This window comes from Plasmodium vivax, chromosome 9, assembly GCF_000002415.2.
Source record: "Plasmodium vivax chromosome 9, whole genome shotgun sequence".
NCBI lineage: Eukaryota > Apicomplexa > Aconoidasida > Haemosporida > Plasmodiidae > Plasmodium > Plasmodium vivax.
In genome coordinates, this window is record NC_009914.1 from 205,337 (window position 1) to 231,712 (window position 26,376).

Here is a 26,376-nt window from a genome sequence, read left to right on the forward strand (position 1 = left end):
CCAATGTGTAACTCATCGAGAAAAAAAAAAAAAAAAAAAAAAAAAACAGCTTCTCCCTAACAACAGATTAAATGATAAACATGAAACGGACAAAGCACTTAGGGGGGGATGACGGGTGACTGCCGCTACAATGCCGGGTGGTCCTAAATACAAAATGGAACGCAAAACTGGTGAACATCCCAGGGTGGGGACCCGCTCTCTATATGTAATACATTCACAGGGGGGTCCATCACCCAATGGTCTCAATGGTCTCAGTGGCCCTAACAACAAACGCTCAAATTTTAGGGCACACAAAATGAAGGCAAAAAATTACATGTACAGGAACAACCCCACGTTGCATATATGCAGGTATATACATTTGTGCGGCGCACTGATGATGCAGAAAGATAACCCTCACGATAATTAAAACTGCTCATATGTAGACGCTCCTAATGTGAGCAAACGGTAACGTCGGCGCGAGGCATGTAACGAGTGCCGCGCAGGTACGCATGTGCAAAACGAGCAGGCACACACAAACATGCAGCATGCACACAGACGAGAAACTCGTTTTGTTAATTTTACCTGAGTGAACTACTTCGGGGAGAGTCTTGCGCAGGTGCGGCAATGCGGCCAGTTCTGCTGCTGTTGCTAATGCTGCTAATGCTACTTGCGCTGCCGATGCCGCTTCTAACGGGGGGCTTCACATACACTCCTGCTCCCGTTTAACCTCTTACTTACGTTTGTGTAATCCGCGTGGGCGCGCGCTGCAAAAGAGTCCTTCGATTCTTCGACTGTCCAATCCGCGCGAACATAGGTCGTTACGCGTGAGGGTGTCTATCCGTATAGGTGGGCGAGAGGATCCGCGTTCTTGCACGAACGTTCACACGGGCGTATACATGCGTGTGTTTGTGTGTGTGTGTAAGTAGAGGTGCATATATATTTGTACACACACGTGGGTGGTGAATTGGGCCTGGTAAACCGCCACGTAAAAACACAAGGCATACACAAATTAAAAGGGGGCAGAAGATATGATGTGCTTTGACATAAATAACATTATAAATATGATTTTTTTTTCCTCTTCTTTTTTTTTTTTTTTTTTTTTTTTTCTCCTAATCACACGTGAAAACAAGAACTGTGTTGGCCACTCGTGTGTTAAAATAGAGGGCGTTTCAACACGTGGGCGTTAAGCAGCATGCGCATGCGGTGGCTATATGTGCTTTCGCTTTGCTTGCGCTTTGTTTGCGCTTTGTTTGCGCTTTTGCTTGCTCTTTACTTGCGACTGTGTGTGCACATGCGCACGTGCGTTGTTACGTTAATCTGTAAAAACGTTCACGTGGGGGTGTAGCAGTCACGCGTGGAATGTAAAGTCATACTGGCGAAAATGCAGGGGGGGGAGAAAAGGAGGACGGCTTGATACAACTGCTCACAATTGCTGCCTACAACTGCTGCTCACAACTGCGCCTGTGCTGGGAACAAAAAAGGGCGTGGCGGAATAAATAGAGAGGGGCACGGGCGAATGGCCTAAATGGTGTGAAGGTGAAAAAGGCTGATGCAAATTCGCCGCGTTGGCCTTTACATGCAGATCCGTACAACATACACAGAGGTGTGGCTGAGCGCATGCGTAAAGTGGGGAAGAGCACAGATGACGTCGTTTTAGGGTCGCTTTCAAGCTCATGCAGTAAAAAGGCGCTATCGCAGCGTGGTTAAATAAATAAGCCTTAAAATGATTCCCCTTCCGTTTGTAAATAAATTGGCATGGGGGCTGGCAAGTATGTATGTATGTATGTATATATATATATATGGCTGCTGCGCGCATGTATGGGCAGTCAATCGGTAGGCTGGCCAATCGGTCGGCAGGCTGCCCAGCCACACCTCCTGTGCCGTACACTCGCCTTTATGGCTGAAGGAGTTCCTTCACCTTGGCCTTCTTGCACAGGTACATACGGCTCGTGCTCGCTGCGGGAGTCTATACGTAGTTATATATAGCCGTTCACAGGTGTGATGCATATATGCTTGTACATAGGGTATGCACAGATGGTACGCTTCTGCGCTATTCTGCGCTATTCTGCGTTATTCTGCGCTCTTCTGTACTCTTCCTCCGCTTGCGCGTGCTGGTATGCGCTCAGCTCAGGAACCTTTACGCGCGCACAAGGCGATAACATTAACATGCATATTTTTCCGCGTTAAAATGGGCGCGCTTATCCATGCATGAACAAAAATATGCCTTCACAATAACGTATGTACGTGATGCGAACGGGAAAGCGAAGGGGAACGCGAAAAGGAACGCAAAAGCGAACGCAAAAGCGAAAGCGAAACGAAAATGAAAATGAAAATTTAAACGAAAACGAAAGCGAGTACGCAGTACGTCACGCAAGAGGGGCAGGCACGTATGTTACGTACGTACGTATGTACGTATGTTTTACATTCACATACATGCTATTAAACATGTACGTAAGTATACACGTACATGCGTATATGCGTACGTACGTACGTGCGTACTTATAGCAAGTAAATATATATAAATGCTTAAATATCCATATATGTGGATTAAACATGTTAACATATGTATATGTATATATGCATATACATAAACAGTTTGCTTGTTTGATTCATACTCTTATATGTTTATATTTATGTACTTTTTTTTTTTTTTTTTTTTTCCCCTTAATTTTTTTTTCTTGCGTTAATTTTTTTTTTTTTTTTTTTTTTTTACATATGCTTTAAAAATTCTCTATCTCTATATTTTTTGGGAATTTTTTTGTCATTTTGGGAATTTTGCCCTTTTGCCTTTTTGCCCTTTTGCCCTTTTGCCCTTTTGCCTTTTCGCCCTTTTGCCGCTTTACCCTTTTGACACATTTGCATTTTTTTATTCCGTTATATCTTTATGGTACACTGCCTTGGGGGGAAATAAAAAAAAAGGTTTGGGTTTGACTTGGCCGGCTTTTCACTTTACCCTTGTGCGATTTGGTGGTACCCGTCGGTTTCGCGTGGATGTAAAACTCCCCAAACCGTATGCGCGGCGCGCGCGTACAAAATTGTGTACGGGCAAGGTACGCATAGCGTGCGTATAACGTACGTATAATTTACGCATAATGTACGCATAATTATATTGTATGCAGCGCCCTTTGCATACGTATTTTTACGCGCTGCCAATTCGCGCGGAACACAGCGCTTTTGTTCTCATTTTACTTTTTCTTACCGCCCCAGGCGTTTTTGGTGACCCAGCGGCATGCAAAAGGGCGAACAAAAGGGCGCACAGAAAGGTGAACAAAAGGGCGCACAAAAAGGCGAGCAAAAAGGCGCACAAAAAGGCGAGCAAAAAGGCGCACAAAAGGGCGAACAAAACAGCGCGCAAATAGGCGAACAAAAGTGCATGCCAAAGCGCATAAAAAGTGCATGCCAAAACGTATACCCCCAAACGTACCGCGCGCATGCGCCTTAATATATTTACACTCATACACTTGTCGTCCCAACGCGAAAACGCGTATTTTCGCTGACAGCCCTTTCAGCTTCATTTTACGCGCCAAGGAAGTCGCCTCTACCCAGCGGGATAGTCAGAAGTCAATTTCGCTACATTTCCTGGCAAGCGTTGGCTGGCAGTTCCGCACGCATTTCCCCCCCCTGGCTACGCCAACGGTACATGCATACGTTCACGCAACCTGTTTACGTACCATCCGCGAGGGAGAGCTTCCCCCATTTTTGTAGAGCACATCATAACCGTATAAATAAATAAAATATGCCATGGGGCAAATACCGTCGGTGAAGTAAGCCGTTTCGCCCCCACGGTTTGTTTACGAACAACGCTAAGGTTGCCACGTTTGGCAGGTACTCTGCATACACCGCTAACATCTGTAGGCGCAACAGCCGAGTCAGGGTGCGCCCTTTAACCAAACGCATGTCGCATCGGCAGGACTCTCACCATTACGCGGACGTAAAGGAAATGCATATGTGAGGCGCAGTAAAATTGCCCCCGCTTTGCTGCTTCCCGAGCGTAACCACCAGAGCGACAACATTATGTTAACCCCTTTCGAAAAGCACATATGAGAGAGGCGGCACATATGAGTGATGCGGCACATATGAGTGATGCGGCACATACGAGAGATGCAGCATATTCAGGTGCGGATAAAAAACACACCCACAAATTAGCGTTGCATGTATGTCCCCTTTTTGCCGCTTTGACGTATCCCCCATGTGGGAAAGTGCGAACCAAATGCGGGCAAATGGGATGGCCAGGTCAGGTCAGGAATTTTATCCCTAGCATCTCCCCAGCCACAATGGCAGAAGGGACCGGCGAACGGAAAGGTGCTGAACCCCTCTGCCGCATCTTGAACCACCGTGACGCGGATCGAGTGGAAAGAGGTACACCCATTTGTATACCCAACGTGCAGGTATTATCTGTCCCCTTTTTTTTGGCCCATTATCGTCGTTTCCGCCCCAAATGTATGTTGCAAAAAGAGGGGGAAAAATTATCTGCATTTGCCGAGAGCGCAAAAAAGGAACAAGTACACATAACACCCCCGCATGTTCACTTTCTCACATCTATATACGCATGTTCACTTCCTCACATCTGCATTTACATCTGCACTTTTTCACCCCCACAAAAGGCCTGCGCGCCATCTTCCTCTGAGCAAAGCTCCCACGTGAAGCTTCCCCACCCTGCACAGTACCCATTTTGCGTCGCAAAATAATGCGCGTAAAGGTTGCCACCTCCGACTACCCATTTTTATCAAATGTTCCAACCAGCTTTTATGCCTGCCCAATTTGTAACTCCCTTTGAAGACCCCTCTCTTGACGTGGCAAAGTGAGACGTGTGCTGACACGTAGGGTTTAAAAAAAAAACACAACTCGGCGTAACACATTCTGCGCGGATGCACCTCTGTACGTACAGGCGTACAAACCAAGGGGGACATATCTCCGTTCCCTCCTCCTTCGCACAAACAGCGTTAGGAACAGCTAACTCACCAGAAATGCTCAAAAGGAAGTAGCAAGTCGAAAGGAACTACCTGTGTGCGATGTCATGCGGTGCAATTTGCAGATCGTGACGAATTACTGCTTATCATCAGTGTCATTACAACGAAAAAAAAAAAAAAAAAAAAAAAAAGTTGTCTTATCTTTGTTGGTAAAAAAATTAATTAGTAGGGGGGAGGGGGAAAAAAACAAAGTGGCTATATTGCACCTCTTTCGCGCCTCTTTCGCGCCTCTTTTGCGCCTCTTTTTGTGGCATGCCCGCGCCCCGTTCTCAATTGCGATGGGCATAAAAAGGCGTTTCGTTTTTCTCTCTGCACTTCTGGTCCACTTCTGGTCCATTTCTTTCCACAGGTTAAAAAAGAAACGCTAACGAAATGCTAGCAAAACAACAGCAAAACAATAACAACGTGGCGATTAAAAAGCAGCAGGGGGAGGACTCACAATCGGGCGCGTAAAACTTTCACATCGACTTCAAAGCTGAATTATAATGGTGAAATACGCACGTACATGCACAAGGGGGACCGAAAAAAAATGCGCTTTTGCAACAACTGGCGCACCGCGGAGGCCGTCTCACTTCTCCTCGTAGTCGGCTATGCCCCCCTCCGTGATGGCGAACACGGCCTCGCCCTCCGGAAGAACGGGCGAATCGTAGATTTTGCAAATCCTGCTCTCGCCTCTGCCCTTTCGCAAGTAGAGCCTCGTTTGGCTAGCATGCGCTATGATGTTGCCCCCTATGGGAATTTTCTCGTGCCCTCCGAACATGCTCATCGCGTCGACCTTCGCCACCACCTGGTTCGTTATAATAACAGCGACGCCATAAATGTCGGCAATTCTTTGTAAACCTCTTAAAAACCTGCACAGGTGGGACTGCCTACTGGCTAGCTCACCTCTGCCTATGTATTCCGATCGATACAAGGCGGTGGCCGAGTCCACAATTAACAAAGCAAACCTGGCATCAGCCATCATTGCACTTGCATCTATCAATAATTCTGTCTGATGGTCACAATTATACGCCTTTGCATAAGCTATATTATTTAAACAATCGGTTGGGTGCAACCCGTATCTCTTGGCTATAGCTACAATACGTTCTGGGCGGAAAGTTCCTTCTGTGTCTATCCATAGGCATTTGCCTTCTCCACCTGATTGCTCGATTGGCAACTGACACGTTATAGCTAACGTGTGACATAGCTGACTTTTACCTGTACGAAATTCTCCAAACAATTCTGTTATCCCTCCAGTTTCTATGCCACCCTTTAGTAAAGAATCTAACTGCTTCGACCCCGTTGTGAATTTTATTAAATTTTGCCTGGCATCATGATAATCAATGGCATTACAGAAGCCAGAGTTACACAGCTCCTTACACGCCTTCTTTAACTTCTCCGCCTTTTGTTCACTTATCCCTTTTATTGCACATAACGTGCGCATAGGAGCGTACGCTACGCACTCCACTGTCTGTAGCCCTCCTTCCTTTAGTAACTCCAAATCTCTTTTTACGAACCCTTTCGCCAGTAATTGTTCTATCTTTAGGGGCCCTGAGTACAGGTGCTCCTCTTCTATCTCGTCCACAGCATTGTTATTAGAAAATTTGTGGGTCGCATCTTCCCTCGTGTTGGCCGGTTTCATTGTTAGACATAAGTGTGGGGGGGAGAGAAAGAGAGACTGGGTTGTCCTCCAGGGGAGTGGCGCACACGGTTTAAGAAGTCAAACGAAAGGGGTTAAAACTCTGCAAAATTGAGAAAAATATATGCAAAACTACACAAAATTTAACACCGCTGAACGAAGCAAACATGAATGGTATGCCACGCAACTCGCGCGATGCACCCATGCGTGCGGTGAAATAATTTTCACAGTTCCCGCAGAGAACTGCCCGACAGGCTACACAATCTGAAGCAGTCGAGACCCCACGTCATACAATTTCCCATGGAGTTCCTTCCCCCTCGTTAAAGGAATAACTTCTCGCCCATTTTATTCTATTTGCCATTCACCAACTGTGTACTCTCTTTCGTCACGTTCAAAATGATGATACAGAAAAGTTAACTGTCAACTCATCATGAACACATACAGTTAAAAACGGTTGGCAGGAAAAAAAAAAAAAAAAAACAAACTTTAACGTTGTAAATGAAATTAAAAAAACGTGCGATTAAAACGTTGGCAGTAACGTAACACTCCAGTGTTGAAAATGATAATAAAATAAGGGGGGTAAATAAAACAAAGCAAAATGAAGCAAAAATGTAGCGCAATCAATCAGAAGGCATACACAAAATGGAACAGCTATTTCTCACTTCTTTTTTTTTTTTTTTTTTTTTCCACATTTTGCACATTTATGCGAAATATGCATGACTTGTTCAGAATTTTTTTTTCCCAAATGTAGTTATATTCTCGCACATTAATGCAAAATACACCTGACTTGTTCAATTTTTTTTTCTCAAAATGCAGTGTTATTCTCGAACACTCATGCGTTTCCACCAAATGTGTGACTTCTCATCCGTTTTGTTAAAAAAAAAAAAATGAAGCGAATTGAAATGTTCCATGGCTAGCACTGTTCAGGCAAAAAAGTGGAACAAAAAGCAAAACGGCGTGTAAAAATAATTTTTTTTTTTTTTATTGCTTCACTTTATTGAACGTAGAATGGGTATGCAAACGGAGGGGTAAACGAACGCACCAGTGGAGTGTAAAATGACCCCTACTAACGGTTTCTTTGGGGCGTTTCTGCCGACAAGCTATACGCATGCTGGGCATACACGTTCATTTGTTGCGTAAATTGTGACGTCTGCGGGGAGACATACGAATTTTGCGCCGTGGAAGGCTTAAGGGGTTAAGTGCGCGTCAGTACATGAGTATGTGCAGATACACACACACACGCTTGCACAAAGTCGGAAATGTTTTCTTTCCCATCGAGGGAGCCGCAAAAGAGGGGGTGTACTTAAACGAATCCGTTGAATTGGCTAAAATGGATGAATCGGATGAATAGGATGAATGGCCGAATCGCTCAACCTGCAAGCCGTCCACCAACTGAGGCACCCTTTAAGAGGTCCCCGAGGCAAGTCAAGCCAAATTCGAAATAGCTCTCATCAGCTGCAGTGCGGGGGAAGAAAGAAATAAAAACTTGTCATCATTATAAGCACGCGGACTTAAACTAAAATGTACCACTCAAAAAAGCGCTCATTGAGGCGTGGAATTCTCAGCGTAATTACTATTTGTATGTGCGCCTTGACACGCGCTATTTGCTTATTCCAGTAGGCCACTTTGCTACAAAGGGGGGAAAACGGCACACCATTATTAGCGGGTTTGCGAAATGGCTCGTAAAAAGGGGAAAACTATTAAAAAAGCACCTCCCCCCAGGGCGCATAAAACGGTTCATGCATAATCCGCATGTAGACCCACACGTCTACACTGGTGTAGCATCTCTCTGCGCTTACTCCTCGTAAAGATTTATCTTCTTTTTCAAAAATACGATGGCGTCCTCGAGGGACATCTCCAAATAAAACTCATATCCTATTTGGATGAAAATTTTGTTCTTGTCTAATCTGCCAATGGGGGGAAGGTTCGTGCGGCATGTGCGGCATGTGCGATGGTAGAGATGGGCAGCACGCGCGTTGGTACACGTAACTCCTGCGCGAGTGATTGAGTGGATGCCCCAGGAGTGATGACACACGCATGGGGGTTCCTTCGCCGCATATGTGCTTGTGGAGCAACAAGGAACGTGCTCCCTCTGGGCCGTCTCCTCGCCCCCTTCGCGCCCCTTTTTCGTTCATTACATGTCGGCGTAAACATAACTGTCGCATCCCAGCAAGGTAAGCGTCTCGATTTCCTTCTGGTCCTTCATGTTAATGAAAAGTTTAAGATTTTCAACGAGGATTTCCCTGCAGGGGTAACATGTCACCGGTGTTGAAGAAGTTTGCTGGGGTGGGGGCCAATAGGGCTAAACGCATAAGCGGCCATTTTATGCATTTCCCTATCGGGGGAAGCAATCCCCCCAAGTCGAAATGACACTCAATGTGAACACAAATAGATGCAAACGTAAGTGGGGCGTATGCGCGAGTGGACAGATCTCTCCACCCCAGGGGTGAAGGCGCTTTTCCTTGGCTAACTCACATGTCAAAAATGTCCTGCAGAATCTCATCCCTCCTTTTTTGTCGCTCCCTAAGTTGCTCGTGCAGCACGTCATCGATAAAACTTTCGCTCTTCAGAATTAGCTTTTTGAAATCCTCCCTATTTTCCTCATTTATTGCGGCGTTCCCTAATGCTTCGTAGAAATTCATTTTGCTTGCATTTTACTTTTTCTGTGGGCTCCAAGTAACTGGGGTGAATTAACTTGTTCGAGGGGGCGTGGCCGAAAAGGACGCATGACAACTGGGGAGGCCACACCAGGGTGTATACACCGTCAGCCACAAGGTAGCGTTTTTTAATTTGCGCTTTTTTAGTCAACGCGCTATCCCTAGGGTGTTGCGCCCCGTTTAAGAAGCTGCTATATTTTGCCTTCACGTTCAGCGCAACATCTGCCTCTTTCCACGCTGTTTACACTTTTTTTTTTTTTTCTTTTTTGAATTAAAAAATGTTACGTTTTTGCCAAAATGGGCTCTTCTTCGAGGAGGGGAGAAGATCATAAGGAGTTTTGCCCCACTGTCACATAAAAAAAAAAAATAAATAAATAAATGAAGCGTGCATAAAGTTGGGGGTGGTGGAAGGGGGAAACGCCACGTTTTGCAAATAGGTTGAAGTGGGGCGGGCAGGTTATTCTAAAAAGGGGGCGCATAAAATTGATAGAGTTATATAAAACTTTCGAGAACTTCCTGGCACGTTTCTACAGATCAGTGCGAGCTGTGTGGAAGCCTCGAGGAACCTCCCGCTTAACACGGATGGGCGGCGGGTGGAGTCGCGAAAGAGAGGTATACACGTGGAGGTGAAGAGGGGGCGTAAAAGGAATCGCCATGAAAGAAACGCACATAACGCACACGATGGCGAGCTGGCTACCAATTCAGTAGGGGCGGAATAAACTGCTAAGGTCGCGCCAAATGGGACCCCCGCTGCTCTACCCCCTGTCAGTTGGCGAGCCACTCGAGCAGCACCCCAATCAACCTGGCGTACGCCTCATCGGAGGCGGCCAAGCCACGCAGCTTGCTCTCAATGGCGAGGAGCCTCTTCCTGTAGGAGGCGCAGCTCTTCCGCAGAGTTTCATACGGCTTCTTCGAGTTGGAAAGAGAGCCCCCATTTTTTACGGCGTTTTGAAATTTTAGCAATTCCAGGAATCGTTGCTTCTTTTCACAATTTTGGATCTTGAGTATGCCCTCGTAGATGTCACGCTGTCTGCTCAGATGGAGGAGGTGTGTCTTCTCTTGTTCTGCCTTAGAAGTAAGTTGCTCATAGGAGTGGGTCAGTTCGGTTAGGTACTTGGCGAGGGACACCTTCTTGCCTTTAGCCTGTTTGACATTTTTTTTAGCAAAAGCAATTTCGTGCTGTATTTTAAAGGAGACATTAACCCCGTTGTCAAAATTTTTTTGGAAAGCTTCCTTCTTACTGTCCAGTTCGTTTCGCTTGTTCAGTGCCTGCTTAATATTCGCGAGGAGAATATTTTGCTGCTTTTTTGCACTCTCTATGAGGTCATGCTTTGCCTGTATGTTTTTCTTCAAGAGGAGGATGTCCTTGTTTTCCGTGTACTCTTTGATCACCCCTTGCAGCTTCTTCCTTTGGTCGATTTTGTTTTCCAAAATGAGGATTTTATTTTCATAGTGCAGGAGGTCTTGTTGGTATTTTTCTTTTTCACATTTTAGGGAGTTGATATCATTTTTTAAGTGTTCCTTTTTCCGCTTAAACTGTTCAGCTTTGATGTTTTTTTTTTCGCTCCACTTGAGCAAGTTGTCTTCCATTTTGCCTATTTCGCTGAGCGTGTCCGAATTTTTGGAGGCGAACTTTTCCAGCTGCAGTCGTATGTACATGATATTTTTATTTATTTTTTTAATTCCATTTTGCGCGTTTTTGAAATTTTCCTGAAGTTCGCACTTCTTCTGATTTAGAATGAGTCGTAGGTCCTTCCCTCTGAGCATTTCTTCATTCATTTTTTGATTTTCATTTTGTATTTTTATCATTTCGGATTGCTTCAAAAACCAGTTCTTTTCCAAATGCCTGCTCTGCTTCAGTACATCCCTTATCTGCTTATTCAGCTTCTGTATTTTTATGTTCAACGTGAGAGGCATTCCATGGTCATCACAGTTTTTTTTATTTTTCCTGTCAAACTCCTCATTCAGTCTGTCCACCTCCAGCTGTTTATTTTCAATCAAGTGGTGATTTTTCTTTATGACTTGGTCGTAGTTCGTTAGCAGTTCATTTTTTTCTTCAAATTCTTCATTTAATTTTTTTACCTTTTCCTGTACATTTTCTATTTTTGTGCTTTCCAAAATTTGTTGTATCTTAGTTCGGATGATACCATTTTTGTAGCTTTCAATTTCGTTTTCTTTTCTCGTGATGTTTTCCTTCACATTGGCCAGGTCGCTTTTCAATTTTGAGGAAAAATGACTCACTTTAATTTCTTCTGTATACATGTTAATAATTTTGTCAATATTTTTGTTAATATCATTTTTTACCATCTTTATTTTGTTTTCCCTGTTTCGCATTTCCTTTTTGAGTTTTCCTATTTCTTCGTTTATTTGTGCACACTTGGTTCGCTCATTTTGTATTTCCACTTTGACTTCTTCGTTGTGCCGCACCATGGTGTGCACCTCCTTTTGGATCTCTTTCCCCCCCTGCAGGGTCCGTTCCGCCTCGTTTTTCAGCGCCCCAAGTTCGGATTGAAGTTTTTCCTTTTTCTCCTTCTCCGTTGTAAGCTCTTTCGTGAGGACCTCCTTCTGTACCTCCATGTCGCATATGGCTGACTTTAGCTCCATCAGTTTGGTGTTCATTTCGTCAATCGCTTCATCTCTCTGCTTCATTTTGCTGATCGATTCGTTCAGCTCCTTCAGCATGCTTTGCCTCCCCTTCTTCAACTGCGCGTACTCCTCCTTCTCCTCCCTTATGAGTCTTTCCAAATTGGCACATTCCGTCTGCTCGTTCCTTTCCATTTCCTTCTTCGTGTCGATGTCGTTTTGTATTTCGTTCAAGTCGTGGTTCATTTTGCTCAGAATGTTTTCCTTCTTCTGGATGGCTGGCTGGCTCACCAGGGGGGGCTCTCCCTCTAAGGGGGCCTCATCCTCTGCGCGTCCCATCGCCCCCGTCTGCCCCGTCTGCCCCGTCTGCCCCGTCTGCCCCGTCTGCCCCGCCTGCCTCGTCTGCCCCGCCTGCCCCGCCTGGCCCTTCTGCCGCTTCCTCCCCAATGCATTTTCACTGACGCGCGAATTGGCGGTCACCAAGTCGAAGTACCTCCTCAAGTTGTTCAGCTCGAGGAGGCTCTTATTAAACTTGCTGAAGACATCGGATTGGTAATTCAGCTCCTTCTTCAAATTTGCCATTTGCTTGTTGTAATTTCTTTTCAATTCGGCTTGCTTCCCCAGCTGCCTCTCCCTCTCATCTTTCATATTCCTTATCGACTCACTTAACTCTTGATCCTTTTTATTTAAAAAATCGTTTTCTTTATTCACTCTAAACAGTTCCGCTCCTGCGTTTTTTACATCCTCCTCTAGCTTACTCCTTTCGTGCTGCCTCGCCCTCAGCTTTTCTTCCAAAATGTTTTTTTTCTTTTTCAGCTGTTCGTGTAGGATGTCTTTCAAGTGTTCCATCTTTTCGCTTCCCGGCTGGTCAACCGTGGTAGTTGCGGATTTTGCTGCCTGCCTTTCTGCTCTCTTTTTACTTGGCCCCTTCTTCTCTTTACTCTTTTTTTTCTCCCCTTCTTTCCCCCGCTTCGAGGGCGAATGATCGTCCGTTTTGCTCCCCCCCGGGGGGCCCTTCCCACGTGTATTATCCTCACCCGGTGTTTCTCCCCCTGAGAGGGTCACGTTGACGTAGCCCGTTTGTTGGTAGCCATTTTCGTTGCAGTCATTTTCTCCGTTTGACTGATCGGCTGAATGGCCTCCCTTTGTGGGACCACCACCTGGTTTGCTCCCAACGGTGGGTCCATCCGCCCTACGGCGCTCCCCACATTTCTCAACGGAGGAATCTACGCTGATATTACTACACACTGTGTTCGACTCGAACCAAGTTTCGTCAATCCATTTTTTATTTTCGCTACCCAAAGGATGATAGTTCGTCCCACTGCTCCTAACTTTCTCATCTTTACGTTTTTTCCCTTTTTGTTCTCTTTGCACATTCTTCATTTTTCATCATGAAGGAATCGTCCGTACGAACCATATTTGCCTCCCTCCCCTTCGCGGAAAAAAAAAAAAAAAAAAAAAAAAAAGACTCCACAATGTAATTTTGGGGGGGAGAGAAAAAAGAAAAGTGTCCATAATGGGGAAGATTTTCCTACCTCTTTGTAGCTGTCCTATAGACCCTCTTTCGTTCACCCCTTTTTTTTTTTTTTTTTTCTCACATATGCGTAACTTAACTTTGGAACCCACGTTATCGCAACAGCGAAACGGGGTATCCCCCCCTGGAGGAAACGCTGCGGGGGAAAGTTCCCCTTCTACATGCGCTTGTGAGGGGGAGGAATTTTGCCCTACCTCATTGGGGCCGCATGAAACCTCCGCAAAAAGGTAGACATAAAAAAAAAAAAAAAACCAAAGAGGGAGGAGGCAAGCGCGAACTGTGAGCAACCGCGCAATTGCTGAGCAGCAGTTTCTCCCGCGTTTCCACCCGAAAAAAATTACCGGCGCGTCCAAGCAAAACGGAGAAAGCGAGGGAGAGAGGCGCTCCAAAGTGAACCCCATTCGTAAGGAAAAAAAAAAAAAAACATATATATATATCACCCCGGTGCCTGACATCAATTTTGCAAAAAATGACATTTCGCAGACTCCCTTTTTGCCGTCCATCATTTACGCCATGATCTCTCGCTGCGCGGACAGCGGCGCAAAGCAGCCCCATTTGGGGTTCACCCCACAGGGGAAAACGACCCATCCGGTGGTCTTCTCACCGTTGCATGCAGGTGCTCCCTCCGCTGGCATACGGATTAACCGCTAAATTGCCAGAGTTCCTCCACTTTGGCTCTACAGCCGATGCATAGGGAGGTTACAAGAAGGGGAGCCTCTCCACGAGGATAAGGGACTCCTCTGGTGGCTCCAACACAAAGAAAAGTTTTTTTTTTGGAGGAAATTACTCCTGGACCTTAAAACAGAGGGGGCAGGGAAAAACCGAACGTTCGCATTCTCACGCGGTGATGTTCCTATTTTTTATGTCGAGAAAATTGCCCCAGTGATTATTAACCCATCAGGGGGATGGGCAGGGGGGAAAATATCCCCCCATGGGTAGCCTTTCACCTGTAGTTCCATCGCCATTATGCCCTCTTACCAACAAAGTGAGAACATAGGAATGTACTTATGAGCATATGTAAACATCTCCACTCATGTGCGTCCACATGGTTGGGGAAATAACCGCCAAAGAAAAGGGGAACACCCCCCCTATTGATACGCCATTCTTAGCATCCTCTAAAGCTACATCATATGAACACGGGGAAGGGGAAATAAAAACTCCAAATAGGTGTTTAACTTCATGTTGCGGTATAGTGGGTCAGATTAAAAAAATATTGTTGCGATGGAATTAGCTCCCCGCGTGGCTATCCCCCAAATGGGGGTGTACACGGCATGCATTTCGAGGCACGCTTTCGACTGCAATGTATGGCGCGCGGGGGGGACCAAACCGCTGCCGACCGGACCGTTTCCTCGCGAAAAACAAAAACGCCAAACATATTTTAATCACCGAAAGGGTTAACGGGTTATGCGAGGGACCCGAAAATTGGGAAAACAAAACCGTGAGCAGTGCATATGTACTTGTAGAAAGAGTCGGGAAAAAAAAAAAAAAAAAAAAAAAAAAAATTTGCCGATCTGCGCTGAGTGACAATCTTTTCAGCAATCTGCAAATGTACCCCTCCGCATGTTTTAAGAAATTTCCGCTCATCTGGTGAAACGTTGCTAGCGGTTTGTTTGTTTGTTTGCTTCTTTGCTTGCCTGCTTGCTCATTTTTTATTTTACTTTTCCACCCCCGTCGTGCCATTTTGTACTCTTCATTTTTGTTTTCCTCCAAAAGGGGGCATTCTCCAGCGCGGCAGCCGCGTGGGCGTGAGCAAGCGAGGGGCAACACGGCCCACCCGTGCAGGGTTCGCTCTTTCTGCGCAACTGCCGCGTAGTCATCGCGTATCCCCTCGTTGTCATCTCCTAACCACTGCGTATCCCCTCGTTGTTACCTCTCAACCACCGCGTTGTTATCCCCTAACCACTGCTTGCTGGGCCAACAAAATGCATATCCACAAGCTGCGGAAGAAGGCGAAGAAGAAGAAGGAGGGCAAGTACCTGACGAAGAAAAGCATACTGAAGAAGCTGTTCCTGAAGGAGAGGGAGTTCCGGAAGCTCTGCATCTTCAAGGGGATATACCCAAAGGACTTTAAGGAAATCCCCCTGAAATTACGAAGCAAGTTTTACAAGCAAAAAGTATACTACTCAAAAAATGACTTCCAAAAATTGGCCCATGAAAAAATTATTCAGGACTTCAGAAAAATCACCACCTGTTTAAGAAAGTATAAAAAATATAAAGTAGCATTGGAGGATGAAGAGAGATGTAAAAATTTAATAAAAAATTTCCCCAAATATACATTAGACCATATAATTAAGGAAAGGTTCCCCATCTTTTCTTATGCAATAGAAGAACTTGACGATGCTCTAAGTGCAGTTGTGGCCTATTCGTTGCTTCCTTCAAATGAGAAGTTGGGAATTTTAAATCGATTTGTTACAAACTGTGAAAAGATAAAAAATCACTTTCATTATTATGTGTACAAAACGAATAGGATCAAAAAGGGGTTCATAAGTGTAAAGGGATATTACCTACAGGCAGAAATTTTGCAGAAGAAAGTTACCTGGCTCATTCCCCATACATTTACTCCCTATTTAGATAAGTCCATAGACTTCTCCCTCATCACCACTTTTATAGAGTACTACATTTGCCTGCTCAAATTTGTCCTCTTCAAACTTTACAAGATGCACAATATGGCTTACCCCCCCGAGCAGGGCGAGCTCCTGAAAAGTGAAAAGCTCAGCCACCTTTCGTACGACGAGGGGTTGATTGCGCTCTGCAGGGAGAAGTTCCCGGGGGAGACCACCCAAGTGGATAGCGGCCTTAGCTCAGATGGCCACCTGTTGGTGCAGTCTCCACAGGAGGGTGCCCCCCCAGCAGGGGAACCAAGCCAAAGTGAGGAGCACCGCGAGGAAGTGAAACCCAGCGGCCTCCCCAAAAAAGAAAGCGAAGATGAAGAAATAAAACACAACATAGACGAACAGAATGACACCCTGAAGGACCTGTTCAAAAATCAAGTCTATTACATCCACACAGATATGCCCCTCGACATACTCTCCCTCATTATCCTGTCCTGTGGAGGTGCCATAGGATGGAATTCCCCCTACTCTCCCTATCAGCTGGGTGATCAAAAAATCACGCACGAAATTTTAGAACCCTATGGAGAAGCCCCACAAAAGGGGCACCAAAAAATGGAAAACATGTATGTACAACCGCAATACATATTTGACTGCCTTAATAGAAAAAAAATACTCCCATGTAGTGACTACTCTGTCGATGTGAAAAACCTTCCTGTGCACCTCTCCCCATTCATTGAGGATGACAACTTTAAAAATTTCGTGAAAAGGGAGGAATACGCGATTAACAAGCTGTTGAATGAAGAGGCGGAGAGAAATGGCCTCAACAGAGACGCACAGGAGACGACAACACATGAACATGGTCAGGCAAATAAAGACGATGAATTGCTAAAATCAGACGATGAGGTCAGTAAGGAAAAACTGCAACTACTTAGAAATGCTTGCCTAAATAACCAGATGGAGTTGGAAGATGAGGACAATTACGTTCCAGTGGAGGAGACCTCCACGAAGGATACGCAGAAGGCCAAGGAGGTGCAGTCAGCCAAAACGAGGGAAAACATACAGAGACATAAAATCCTCCTCAGTAAGAAGAAGCGAAAGTTGTACACAAGAATTGAAAATGCCGAAAGGAAACAAAAAATGACCATCGATAAGTTTATTAACAAAACAAGGGAGAAGAAGCTAGCTGGGGGTGCCAAAAAAAAAAAAAAAAATTGAAGCGAGATAGCGAGAGGGGGCTACATAATGAATGGGGGAGATTGGCCCACGTAGCCTCCCCACAGTTGGTCAGTAGCAGCTCCGCTTCGCTGCTCCCTGCAGTGGGAAGTCATCCCGAGGGTATGCCTACCGTTGGGGATGTGCCCATCAGTTGGGTGCGGAGGAACGACGTGCGAAGAGCGGCGCCGATTTAAGGAGGAAAAAGAAGCCTCCAGTTACAGAAGACGTACATATTTGCATGCACGTACTTGTGGGCCCCCTTTTGAATAGGCCAACCCAACGCGCACCCATTTGGGGCGGCCCCGAACGGGCTTGCAGCCGGAGCTAATCCGCACCCTCAGTAGATAACCATAAAATGGGAATTGCGCGTATCGGCGTGCGCACACGTATACATGCATGGCCACACAGGTGCCTCTCAGGGGGGCACCGCTAACTCCGCTTTACAGAAGAAACTGTCTCATCACAATGAAAGAAGGCAAGCCGCACACACGATTCACCTTTTTGGGCTCAACCTGGAATGGGCAAAGGTGAACTGCGCACAGACTGACCCGTAGACTAGCCCAAAGGATGACCCACAAACTGTGCGCCTCCACGTGGCCCTTCTCAAGTGTATATCTTTGCGCCCACCCCTCTGTCACTTTTTTTTTTAAACTTAAAAAACGCTTTCCTTTTTTTTCCTTCCATTTTCTCGTCAATTTGCTTCCCAAACGGTCGCCATTTTAAGGCAAAAATATACCCACATGTGTGGCTCTTAAAAACGAACGCGGAGTATGCTCCGTCTGGCCATTGGGCCGTTTCTCCTTCCATCTTGAAGCGTGATGCCAAAGGGACGCGCCCAGGTAAACTTCTACGCTATGCTACGTTAACGCAGCTGGAACTTAAAAAGGGGTCTGCTTAAAGGCACATGCACACAGCAGTTCGCGCGGGTGCGCATCTGTGTATGCACGGACGATGGTACAAACGCATGCACAAAAAAAAGGGCAAAAAAAGGGGTAAAAAAAAGCAAAATGAAAGAATACGTGGTAGCGCAAAATGAAGAAATACATGGTAAGGGCGATAGCGCAATCGGGGTAGGCCAAAACAAAGGCGCAACTTTCGAGTGAAAAAAAAAAAAACAATCTACGAATGCAAACGCAGAAGGGCATGTAAATCCACACACGCCGCGTGGCAGCTTGGCCGCTTTACTGCTTAGCCGCTTTACTTCTTAACCGCTTCCCCGCTAGGACGAAATTTTCTGGTCGTCCGTGACGGCCTCCAAAAAGTTGCTGACCGTGTGGGAGTCGATGGCCGGGAACTGCAAGTTGCGGATGTACTTGTTGGGCAGCCCAATCGAGCTGGAGAGCACCCTGGACGAGTTGAGCGGCTGCTTGCCGTTGTTCTCTGCGCCGGCTCCGTAGGAGTCCACGAGCGAGTTCAAGGGGAAGTTGCCACTGCCGCTGAGGGCGCTTTTCCTGGAGGAGGTCTTCCCACCGCCACTGCCACCGCCATTGCCACCGCCACTGCCACCGCTATTGCCACCGCCATTGCCACCGCCATTGCCACCGCTATTGCCACCGCTATTGCCGTCACCGGCCGCTCTTCCGTCGCCAGCCGCCCCGCCGTTCAAACTCGAACGCAGAAGGTCCACGGAGTTAAACGCGTCGTTATCGTTCTTCGTGCACTCGATGAAGAAGTTTATGTTGTCGTCCACCTTGATGCACTCGCCGACCGCCGCACCAGCAGCAGTGAGAGACCCTCCTCCGCCGCCGCTGCCGTTATTCCCACTGGGCATGCTCAGCTTGCTCACCTTCTTTCCTCCCCCAGCAGTCAGCATATGCGAATCGTTCAAGTCGTTCAAATGGGTGAGCTCGTTCAGCTCGTTCAGATTGCCCAAATGGCTGAGCTCGTTCAAATTGCTCACATGGCTCAACTCGTTCAACGTGCCCAAATCGTTCAGCTCGCTCGACAGGTCGGCCGCGAGTTTGCCGCTAATCAAGCAGCCCTCCTCGTCGTCATTGGAGTACATCCAGCTGCTGTCTTCATTCAGTTTGTTTTCCCTCCCAAACGAGATGGACTCATCGCTGTTGGAATTTACCGAGTGGTTGTTGTTCCCCTTCTGCGCAGTTTTGACGTTACCTTTGACCAAGCTGCTGCTTACCGGGTGGTGCTGCTGCGGCTGCTGCGATGGCTGCGATGGCTGCGATTGCGCTTGCTGCGATGGCTGCGATTGCGATTGCTGCGATTGCGGGTGGTGGTGGGTGGACTTCTTCTTCCCCTTCTTCACATCCGCGTTCTTCAAGTCAGTGTGGTGCCTGTACTCCTTCTCCCACTCGGTTCTCTTCAAAATAGATAACTTCCTAGCTTCGTTATAGCCGTACTTGCTCACACTGAAGCTGGTAAACAGCCTCTTATTATTGGCAATTTGAAAATAGGCGTTCCACTTGCCAACTCCTCTAGGGGACTTAGAAAAATAAACTCCCTTCACTTTATCATCATTTGGATTTACACCAACAGGCATTTCATATTTCAACTTCCCAATTCCGTAGTTTGCTGATGGCACTGGTGTGATGTTGGATGAGCTTTTTAAATTTTTAACATTCTTACTCCCACCATTTGGGGTCGTACCCATTCCAATTGCCTTTCCATTTTCATTCTTACTATGTTTGTAGGGGCTCATCCCTCCCGGTGCAACCCCCCCTGGGGAGACAGCACTGCTCAGACCAGCTGCGGTAGAAGACCCCCCCTCCATTTTGGTACTACTCATTAGCAGCTCGCTACTATTATCGTTATTGCTTAGGGACAGCTCCGACTCGTTGGCACTTATCTTGGAATTATAATCGGCGCTAAAATCGTAGCTGTTCTTCTTCTGCAATCCGCTGGGAGTCGTGGTGCTCGTGGCACTTCCACTCACGTTGTATGCTCCCTTCATGTTCATCGTGCCGTTATTGTTATTGCCGCTGTTGTTCTGGTTCCCAAGGCCACTGTCATGCATGCTGCTCTCATTTCTGTTATTCCCGGTGGGGCTGTTCATCAGGAGGCTTCCTGAATGGTGAAGCGAACTCTCCATCAATCCGCTAGACCCACTATTGGTGTTCATTATAAAGTCGTACAGGGTGCTGGGGTTTATGTGGTGATGTGGGAGCGATGGGTGGTGCAGGGGGAAGTGATGGTGGTGGTGAAGCACGTCCAGGTCGCGGTCCCGGTCGCGGTCCCTATCTCGGTCTCGATCGTTCCCATTCTTGTACGGTGAGGGAGATGCACCTCCCGCCGCTCCTCCTGCCACTCCTCCCGCCGCTCCCCCCCCGTTGGCTCCCTTCTTGCCAAAATTCTCCTGCGACAGGTTCAAAATGTCCTTGTAGTTCTTCGCGTTGCTACTCATGGCGTTATTCTTGTTGGCGAAGCTTTTTCTCGTGTTCATGTGCGGGCCGCCGTTTTCGTCCACGGAGTAGTCGTTGGAGTCCTTCTTCAGGAAGTCGATGACTCCCAGCAGGCTGCCGCTGCTCCCGGGCAGGTTCGCTCCCCCGCCGCTAACACTGTTAACACTGCTAACATTGGCAACGCCGCCAACCCCGCTAACATCGGCACCCTTCTTGCCCTCCAACAAATTAAACTTCAACTTCTTCAGCACATTGGTGTTGCACAGCAGGTAGTTCAAGTCGTAGCCCCCCACGCCCGCTCCGCTCGCGCCCACCCCGCCTCCGGGGTTTCCACTCAGGTCCGCGAGCCCGCTCAGCATGGCCCCGTTCGCACCAGCCATTCCGCTTACACTAGCCAAACCGCCACCCCCTACGCTGCACTTCTGCATCGGGTGATGACTATGATGGTGGTGCGCAGAAGGGGTGTCCCTCAACTTCCTCTTCCTCATGATGCTCTGGAAACTGTTGGACGAAAAATTTCCGTTCATATCACATCCGTTGAGAATCCCCCCTTTGTTGCTGTTTCGCGCGTACTTGGTGTAGTACTCCCTCTCGTCAAAGTTGTCTTCATCACTCAGCTTGTACTCCTGCAGGAATTTGCTCATGTCGTTGTTGCTGCTCGAGTCGAGCTTCAGCTTGCTGTCGTAAAAGCTCTTCGCATCCTTCGCGTCGTTTTCATGGCAGTACGCATCGCTGGGTCCTTTATCCTGCACGGTGGGAAAAAAAAAAAAAAAAAAAAAGGCGTCACAAGAATGAAGCAGTTGCAGGTTAGACAGTGGGTACATAACGGGGCACTCACCGGTGCGAGTGCATCTTCCAAAACTGTACCCCCGTTTGCACCCCACCATGCGAATAGACTCACCTCCCATCCGCCGGTTCCACACAAATGCGCGTAGAGGCAGCGCAGGAAGCTCAGGTCACTGGAGGTCAAGTCCATGTCCTTCAACTTGTTCTTCTCCGCAGGGCCCCCACCCCCCTTGTGCATGTTCGCATATTCCGCCATGAACGATTTAAAATGCAAATAGGCATTCACGTTAGCGTTACTGACGTCGTGCACGGTGGACTGGCTGCACGTGCTATACATATTTTCGCTCTCCTTCGAATTAAGCTTGCTCAAATTTTTGTACTTTTCCACCACCTTCTCGGCCTCCTGAATGTAGTTGTTGCTGTAGTCGTTATACGAGTGGTAGTCTATGCTGACGTTTAGCTTGTTTAGAATGTTTTCATCCGAGTAGCTGCACTTCTTCTTGCACGAGTTGGAGGCGGCGCCGAAGCTGTTGCTGTAGCTTAGGGGGTTATTCCCGGCCAGGCTCATCATGTTCGCGCTGTAGCTGCTGCTCAGGGGGTTCCCTCTGTTGTTTCCATTATTACCGCTGCTGATGTTGTTGCCGCTGGCGCAGTTCGCCGGGAGGGCGCCGGCGCAAGCGAAGTGGTTGCCGTGCGAGTTGCACGCGTAACTGGGGAAGCTCCCCCCCCCGGCAGCCGCCGTTCCAACGGCGCCAATAGGGGAAGCGGCGCTCGGGGGGGACCCTCCAACGACCGCCCCACCTCCGCAGGCAGCAGACACACCGCAGGGATTCCTACCCCCGCACATGAGCAATTCCTTCCCCTTTTTCAAATCGACGAAGCCACCCGAATCGTTGCACACGTGGTGGTTACCGCCACCCTTCTTATGGGCACAGCTGTAGAGGGACAACACACTGGGCTCTCCTCCATCGGCCACATGAGGAGACACTGCAGACATGACGTTACCCACACTGTTGTTCCCATGGTAGGTACTACTGTAGTAGGGGTTCCTCAAAGACAAGTCGTGCATCTCATCCACAATTTCTTTAGACAAATTACTCTCCACTTCTTCCATGATCTGCTTCAACATTTCACTTTTCCCATTTTTATTTCCACTTGAGGAGGAAGAACTGAAGGAGGTGCTTTTGTCATACAGGTGATTGCTACTCTCCTCCTTCCCCTTCCCATTCTTCAGCTTCTTTATTATCTCCAATTCGTCAATGCACTCCACAATAGAATCCAGGAACAAACTTTTCGCAGAGGATATTTTTATATTTGAAAAGCAACAAAGGTACAAATCCAAGTTGTTCATTTCCACGCTGTTGAGGATACTCACAAAATGGTATTCGAAGGACTTGTTCGTTTCACTCCAGATGGAGGTTAGCCTCTTCAATATGCGTAGGTAGCTGAGGCAGATGATTTTTGACTTCCTTATGCTTTCACCTTTGCTCAGGGCTTCTTTGCTCGCCATGGCGCAGCCCTCGTGCATTCCTCCGCTGGGGAGGTTGCCAAGCGGGGGGCTTCCAACGGGGGGGCTTCCAAGCGGGGTACTCCCCACGAGATGATTTGCGGGGGGGTGATTTGCGGAGAGGCCATTTCCCACGAGATTATTCCCAACGAGGTTGCTTCCAACGAGGTTGCTTCCAACGAGATTACTTCCAACGAGATTACTTCCAACCAGGTTGCCCCCCACGGCGTTATTCCCCACGCAGCCGCCAACGGGGCTCTCCCTATGGCTCACGCAGGCACTCTTCCCAACACCGGAGGCAACACCGGCGGCACCACCGGCAGCACCGCCACTATGCACATGTGCGGGAATCCCCCCTCCAACAGTCACCCCTCCGCATGGGTTTCCCCCACCAGGGGATGCATTCACAATGGGCACAGGGCCATAGGCATTACTAACCACATCTCTGCTCTCCTCGGCAAATAACTTATCAAAATGATTATTCACCCCCTCCTCCCCTTTAATGCTTAGCAGGTTGTCTATCAAGGCAAGCGTCTTGTTCTGGTCAATGGGGGAGGGATGGTCAGCTGTACTACTCTCCTTCTGCATTAGCATATCTTTTATTAGCGCATTTTTAAAGTGCTCGTTGCTGTTCCCTTCGCTGCTCATCTGCATTTCGCTACTCAACTGGGCTTCGCTCCCCATCTGCACTTCGCTCCCCATCTGCACTTCGCTGCTCAACTGAACGTCGCTCCCCATCTGCACTTCGTCGTTAAACTTATCGTGCAGGTGGCTCTCCCCTTCATGCTCATCCTTAAAAAGGGAAGTCTCCGATTTCACTTCCTCCTCCTTGCTGTACACACAGCTGTCACTGATTAGGGACTCCTCGAATCTTTCCTTCGATTCTTCACCTTTGCACATTTCGTTCCTACCTTGGTAGGCCTTTCCACTGTCCTCGCCACGGGTTGGATGGGCGCCGCTCGATTCACCACCGCTTGCCTTCCCTTCGTCATGGAGGCGTGGCTCTTCTGCATACGACTCGCCAATGACTCCCTCCACGCTGTTATTCTGCTCGAGGGGGGACTTCCCCAATTCGTCTTCCTCATCCGCTTCGACCTCCGCTTCGACATTCACTTCTACCTCCGCATCGACCTCCGCTTCGACATTCACTTCTACCTCCTCTTCTGCCTCCGCTTCGGCGGACTCCTCCTGTTCACCATTGGGGGAAAACATCTCCCCAGCCTGACCCTCACCATTTTCCTCGCTGACATTATTCACCACGTCGACGCTGCCATCCTGTGGAGCGGACACCCCCTGCAGGGCCTCATTACTTGGGCAGTTCTGCCTCTTCTCATTTACACCCGACTTTGTTATTCCCGAATCGAAATTAATCTCCTCTTCGTCCCTCTGCTCACCAGGAAGAGGGTACTTACTACTGTTTACACTTCTGGTCTGTCTCCTCACCACCTCTTCTTCAACCCCTTCGTCATTCTCACTTATAAGTTTGGCTAGCTCCTCCTCCTCATGAGATAACAGTGTTGACGATTTCGCAATCGGGTTAAAGGTCCCTTCTTCCTCATGGACACTTTCCATGCTTCCAATGTTAAGCTGATGGGGGGTGGTTGTTCTGCTGATGGGGTACATTTGTGTCTGCTGCTCTGCATAGTTCAGGTAACTTTCTACTTTGACTAATGACTTTTCATTGTACAGGTTCTTCACTTGGTCATCCTCCGCCTGCTCGGTCTCCCCCTTGGCGCTGGTGGGTCTCTTTCCTTTTCCATCCACCTCAATGGGTTGCTTCTTGCTGCTGTTGGAGCTACTTCTCAGCGAGAACATTGGCGAGGAGGTTGGTTAGAAGGGCGGGAGGGGGAAAAAGCAGGGGAGTGTCCGCCAGGTGGAAAAAAAGAAAAAAATGGAAAAAAAAGGAAAAAAAAAGGAAAAAAAAGATGATAAAAAAAGGAAAAAAAAAAGGGGGAAAAAACAAAATCGCCAAGTGCACCAAACGGATAACAAAAAAATACGAACAACGTGCAAAAGAAACACCCGCACGGATAAAAACAAAACACCCGCACGGGTAAAAACAAAACACACGAACGAATAAAAACAAAACACACGAACGCGAGTTAACCGCTTTGGAAAAAAAAAAAAAAAAAATTGAAAAAACAAAACTCCAGCTTTGTGCAAAAATGTCCAAAAAATACGTTTAACTTAAAAAATAAAAGTTGATGCAAATTTAAAACATAGTGATTCACGCGCGTGTTCTCCTTTGATAGAGGCCGTTGCATAAATGCAATTATATTCCCTGCGTCGATTTTTTCCGTCTAGACTGGTTTCCTCAACGGGGGAGGGGAAGTTGAAAGGGCAGGCGCACAGATGCAACGTTCTCCACACGAACTTACACTTCTACGTATGCACAAACACGCGCTTACATATTACACGGTTTGATACAATTTTTTAAAAAAACACATATATTAAAAAATGACAAGAAAATGGAAAAACAAAAAGACAAAATGGGAAAGTTTACAACGTTGCAAAAAAAAAAAAAAAAAAAGGAAAGACAATCTTAATTTTTACAACATGTACATATACGCAAAGGCTATGCACACTTCAAAGTTACTGGGAAAAAAAAAAAAAAAAAAAAAAAAAAAAAATACACATTTCTTTGTTCAAAAATAGCTACCCAAAAAAAAAAAAAAAAAAAAAAAATTGCACATTAAAAAGTGGGAAAACTACAATAATTAAACAAAAGGAAAATTAAACAAAATGGGAAATTAAACAAATGGAGAATTAAACAAATGGGGAATTAAACAAAAGGGGGTTAAACAAGGCAAAAAATTAAAGAGGGCACAAATTAAACAAGCGCACGAAACAAAGCGCAGTGAAACAAGCAGCAATGAAACAACGCAAAACAAACGAAGCAGGGTAAGCTAACCGCGAACGAACAAGCTAAGAAGCGAAGGGACGAAGATGCGAAGAAGCACCCCTGGGGCTATGCACACAGTGGCTGCACGCACGACTAACAAAACATACTCCCGAGCCTGCTCCCTCCGGCGAAGGCCTTAAAACGGGGCTGCTGCCTAATGTTGGCTGTGCCGCCTAACGCGCCGCGTCTCGACTCCGTGCAAGCGTCCGCGTGCGTTTTAGCACATATAAAAGCGCTCAAGGGCACAACACGGGCACTCGCGCGCAAACAAATTCGTACACAAAACACCACGCACATGTAAATGCACATGCGCGGCTCCACAAATTATTGCTCTTAAAAACTGCTACCGATCGGCGGCCACTCACGCGTGCAGGCCTACAGGAACCGTTTCGCAAAGCTCAACTTTTTAATTAAACTTCACGTCACCTGTCCATGCAAGGCACACGTGTTACAAAAACACACATAACTTCACAAATCTTCTACGCGAGGGTAAGGATTAATTACTCATGATATACGGATTGTTAATTTTTTTTTTTTTTTTAAGCGAATTAAAAAAGGGTAAACGATAAGGGGCGTAAAATAGGGTAAGAAAAAAATGGGGAAAAAAAAAAAAATGTGGGAATACGAAACAGCGGGAAAGTGGGTGCTCTAATTGTACATATAAAAATAGTATTTAAAAAAAACGGGTTCAAAAAACGTTCAAACATTCGCATACAG

The 26,376-nt window shown here is 47.0% G+C and overlaps 5 protein-coding genes and 2 non-coding genes across 7 annotated transcripts, besides 45 other annotated features; 2 read left to right on the forward strand and 5 right to left on the reverse strand.

Annotated features, from left to right (window-relative positions):
- The first annotated feature begins 126 nt into the window (after positions 1–126).
- Positions 127–147: a microsatellite.
- A 1,338-nt stretch (positions 148–1,485) lies between these two features.
- Positions 1,486–1,510: a microsatellite.
- A 761-nt stretch (positions 1,511–2,271) lies between these two features.
- Positions 2,272–2,291: a microsatellite.
- A 152-nt stretch (positions 2,292–2,443) lies between these two features.
- Positions 2,444–2,474: a microsatellite.
- A 103-nt stretch (positions 2,475–2,577) lies between these two features.
- Positions 2,578–2,610: a microsatellite.
- A 370-nt stretch (positions 2,611–2,980) lies between these two features.
- Positions 2,981–3,004: a microsatellite.
- Positions 3,005–3,712: 708 nt separating this feature from the next.
- Positions 3,713–3,734: a microsatellite.
- Positions 3,735–4,310: 576 nt separating this feature from the next.
- PVX_091042 lies at positions 4,311–4,394 on the forward strand. The gene has a single exon. It is a non-coding gene; the product is annotated as a tRNA-Leu (tRNA).
- Positions 4,395–4,401: 7 nt separating this feature from the next.
- Positions 4,402–4,431: a microsatellite.
- Positions 4,432–5,290: 859 nt separating this feature from the next.
- Positions 5,291–5,316: a microsatellite.
- Positions 5,317–5,517: 201 nt separating this feature from the next.
- Positions 5,518–6,570, reverse strand: PVX_091045 (DNA repair protein RAD51, putative; the record flags this gene model as incomplete). The annotated part of the gene is made up of 1 exon (XM_001615153.1): positions 5,518–6,570. The coding sequence occupies one exon, from the start codon at positions 6,568–6,570 to the stop codon at positions 5,518–5,520; it is 1,053 nt and encodes a 350-aa protein (XP_001615203.1).
- On the reverse strand, positions 5,544–5,615 carry PVX_091044. Its single transcript has one exon. It is a non-coding gene; the product is annotated as a tRNA-Gly (tRNA).
- Positions 5,677–5,705: a microsatellite.
- Positions 5,825–5,849: a microsatellite.
- Positions 6,099–6,119: a microsatellite.
- Positions 6,571–8,042: 1,472 nt separating the features above from the next.
- PVX_091050 (hypothetical protein, conserved) lies at positions 8,043–9,579 on the reverse strand. The gene is made up of 4 exons (XM_001615154.1): positions 9,043–9,579; positions 8,706–8,810; positions 8,367–8,474; positions 8,043–8,196 (listed from the first exon to the last, which is right to left on the reverse strand). Exons 1-4 carry the CDS (start codon positions 9,207–9,209, stop codon positions 8,079–8,081), a joined length of 498 nt encoding a protein of 165 aa, XP_001615204.1. The 5' UTR covers positions 9,210–9,579; the 3' UTR covers positions 8,043–8,078.
- Positions 8,248–8,268: a microsatellite.
- Positions 8,561–8,581: a microsatellite.
- Positions 8,946–8,974: a microsatellite.
- Positions 9,309–9,331: a microsatellite.
- A 69-nt stretch (positions 9,580–9,648) lies between the features above and the next one.
- Positions 9,649–9,668: a microsatellite.
- Positions 9,669–9,989: 321 nt separating this feature from the next.
- PVX_091055 (hypothetical protein, conserved) lies at positions 9,990–13,190 on the reverse strand (the record flags this gene model as incomplete). The annotated part of the gene is made up of 1 exon (XM_001615155.1): positions 9,990–13,190. One exon carries the CDS (start codon positions 13,188–13,190, stop codon positions 9,990–9,992), a length of 3,201 nt encoding a protein of 1,066 aa, XP_001615205.1.
- Positions 10,782–10,802: a microsatellite.
- Positions 11,429–11,454: a microsatellite.
- Positions 11,785–11,843: a microsatellite.
- Positions 12,709–12,748: a microsatellite.
- Positions 13,076–13,100: a microsatellite.
- Positions 13,191–13,975: 785 nt separating the features above from the next.
- Positions 13,976–14,121: a microsatellite.
- A 31-nt stretch (positions 14,122–14,152) lies between these two features.
- Positions 14,153–14,177: a microsatellite.
- Positions 14,178–15,010: 833 nt separating this feature from the next.
- Positions 15,011–15,036: a microsatellite.
- A 227-nt stretch (positions 15,037–15,263) lies between these two features.
- PVX_091060 (pescadillo N-terminus domain containing protein) lies at positions 15,264–17,376 on the forward strand (the record flags this gene model as incomplete). The annotated part of the gene is made up of 1 exon (XM_001615156.1): positions 15,264–17,376. One exon carries the CDS (start codon positions 15,264–15,266, stop codon positions 17,106–17,108), a length of 1,845 nt encoding a protein of 614 aa, XP_001615206.1. The 3' UTR covers positions 17,109–17,376.
- Positions 15,395–15,422: a microsatellite.
- Positions 17,024–17,044: a microsatellite.
- A 184-nt stretch (positions 17,377–17,560) lies between the features above and the next one.
- Positions 17,561–17,585: a microsatellite.
- Positions 17,576–17,609: a microsatellite.
- Positions 17,610–18,077: 468 nt separating this feature from the next.
- Positions 18,078–18,124: a microsatellite.
- Positions 18,125–18,327: 203 nt separating this feature from the next.
- On the reverse strand, positions 18,328–24,572 carry PVX_091065 (hypothetical protein, conserved; the record flags this gene model as incomplete). Its single annotated transcript, XM_001615157.1, has 2 exons — positions 18,328–21,210; positions 21,366–24,572. 2 exons carry the CDS (start codon positions 24,570–24,572, stop codon positions 18,328–18,330), a joined length of 6,090 nt encoding a protein of 2,029 aa, XP_001615207.1.
- Positions 18,957–18,984: a microsatellite.
- Positions 20,918–20,959: a microsatellite.
- Positions 21,217–21,267: a microsatellite.
- Positions 21,339–21,367: a microsatellite.
- Positions 22,501–22,525: a microsatellite.
- Positions 22,845–22,897: a microsatellite.
- Positions 23,360–23,401: a microsatellite.
- Positions 23,474–23,508: a microsatellite.
- Positions 23,747–23,791: a microsatellite.
- Positions 23,988–24,163: a microsatellite.
- Positions 24,503–24,524: a microsatellite.
- A 176-nt stretch (positions 24,573–24,748) lies between the features above and the next one.
- Positions 24,749–24,772: a microsatellite.
- Positions 24,773–24,816: 44 nt separating this feature from the next.
- Positions 24,817–24,838: a microsatellite.
- Positions 24,839–25,176: 338 nt separating this feature from the next.
- Positions 25,177–25,200: a microsatellite.
- Positions 25,201–25,309: 109 nt separating this feature from the next.
- Positions 25,310–25,404: a microsatellite.
- Positions 25,405–26,376: the final 972 nt, after the last annotated feature.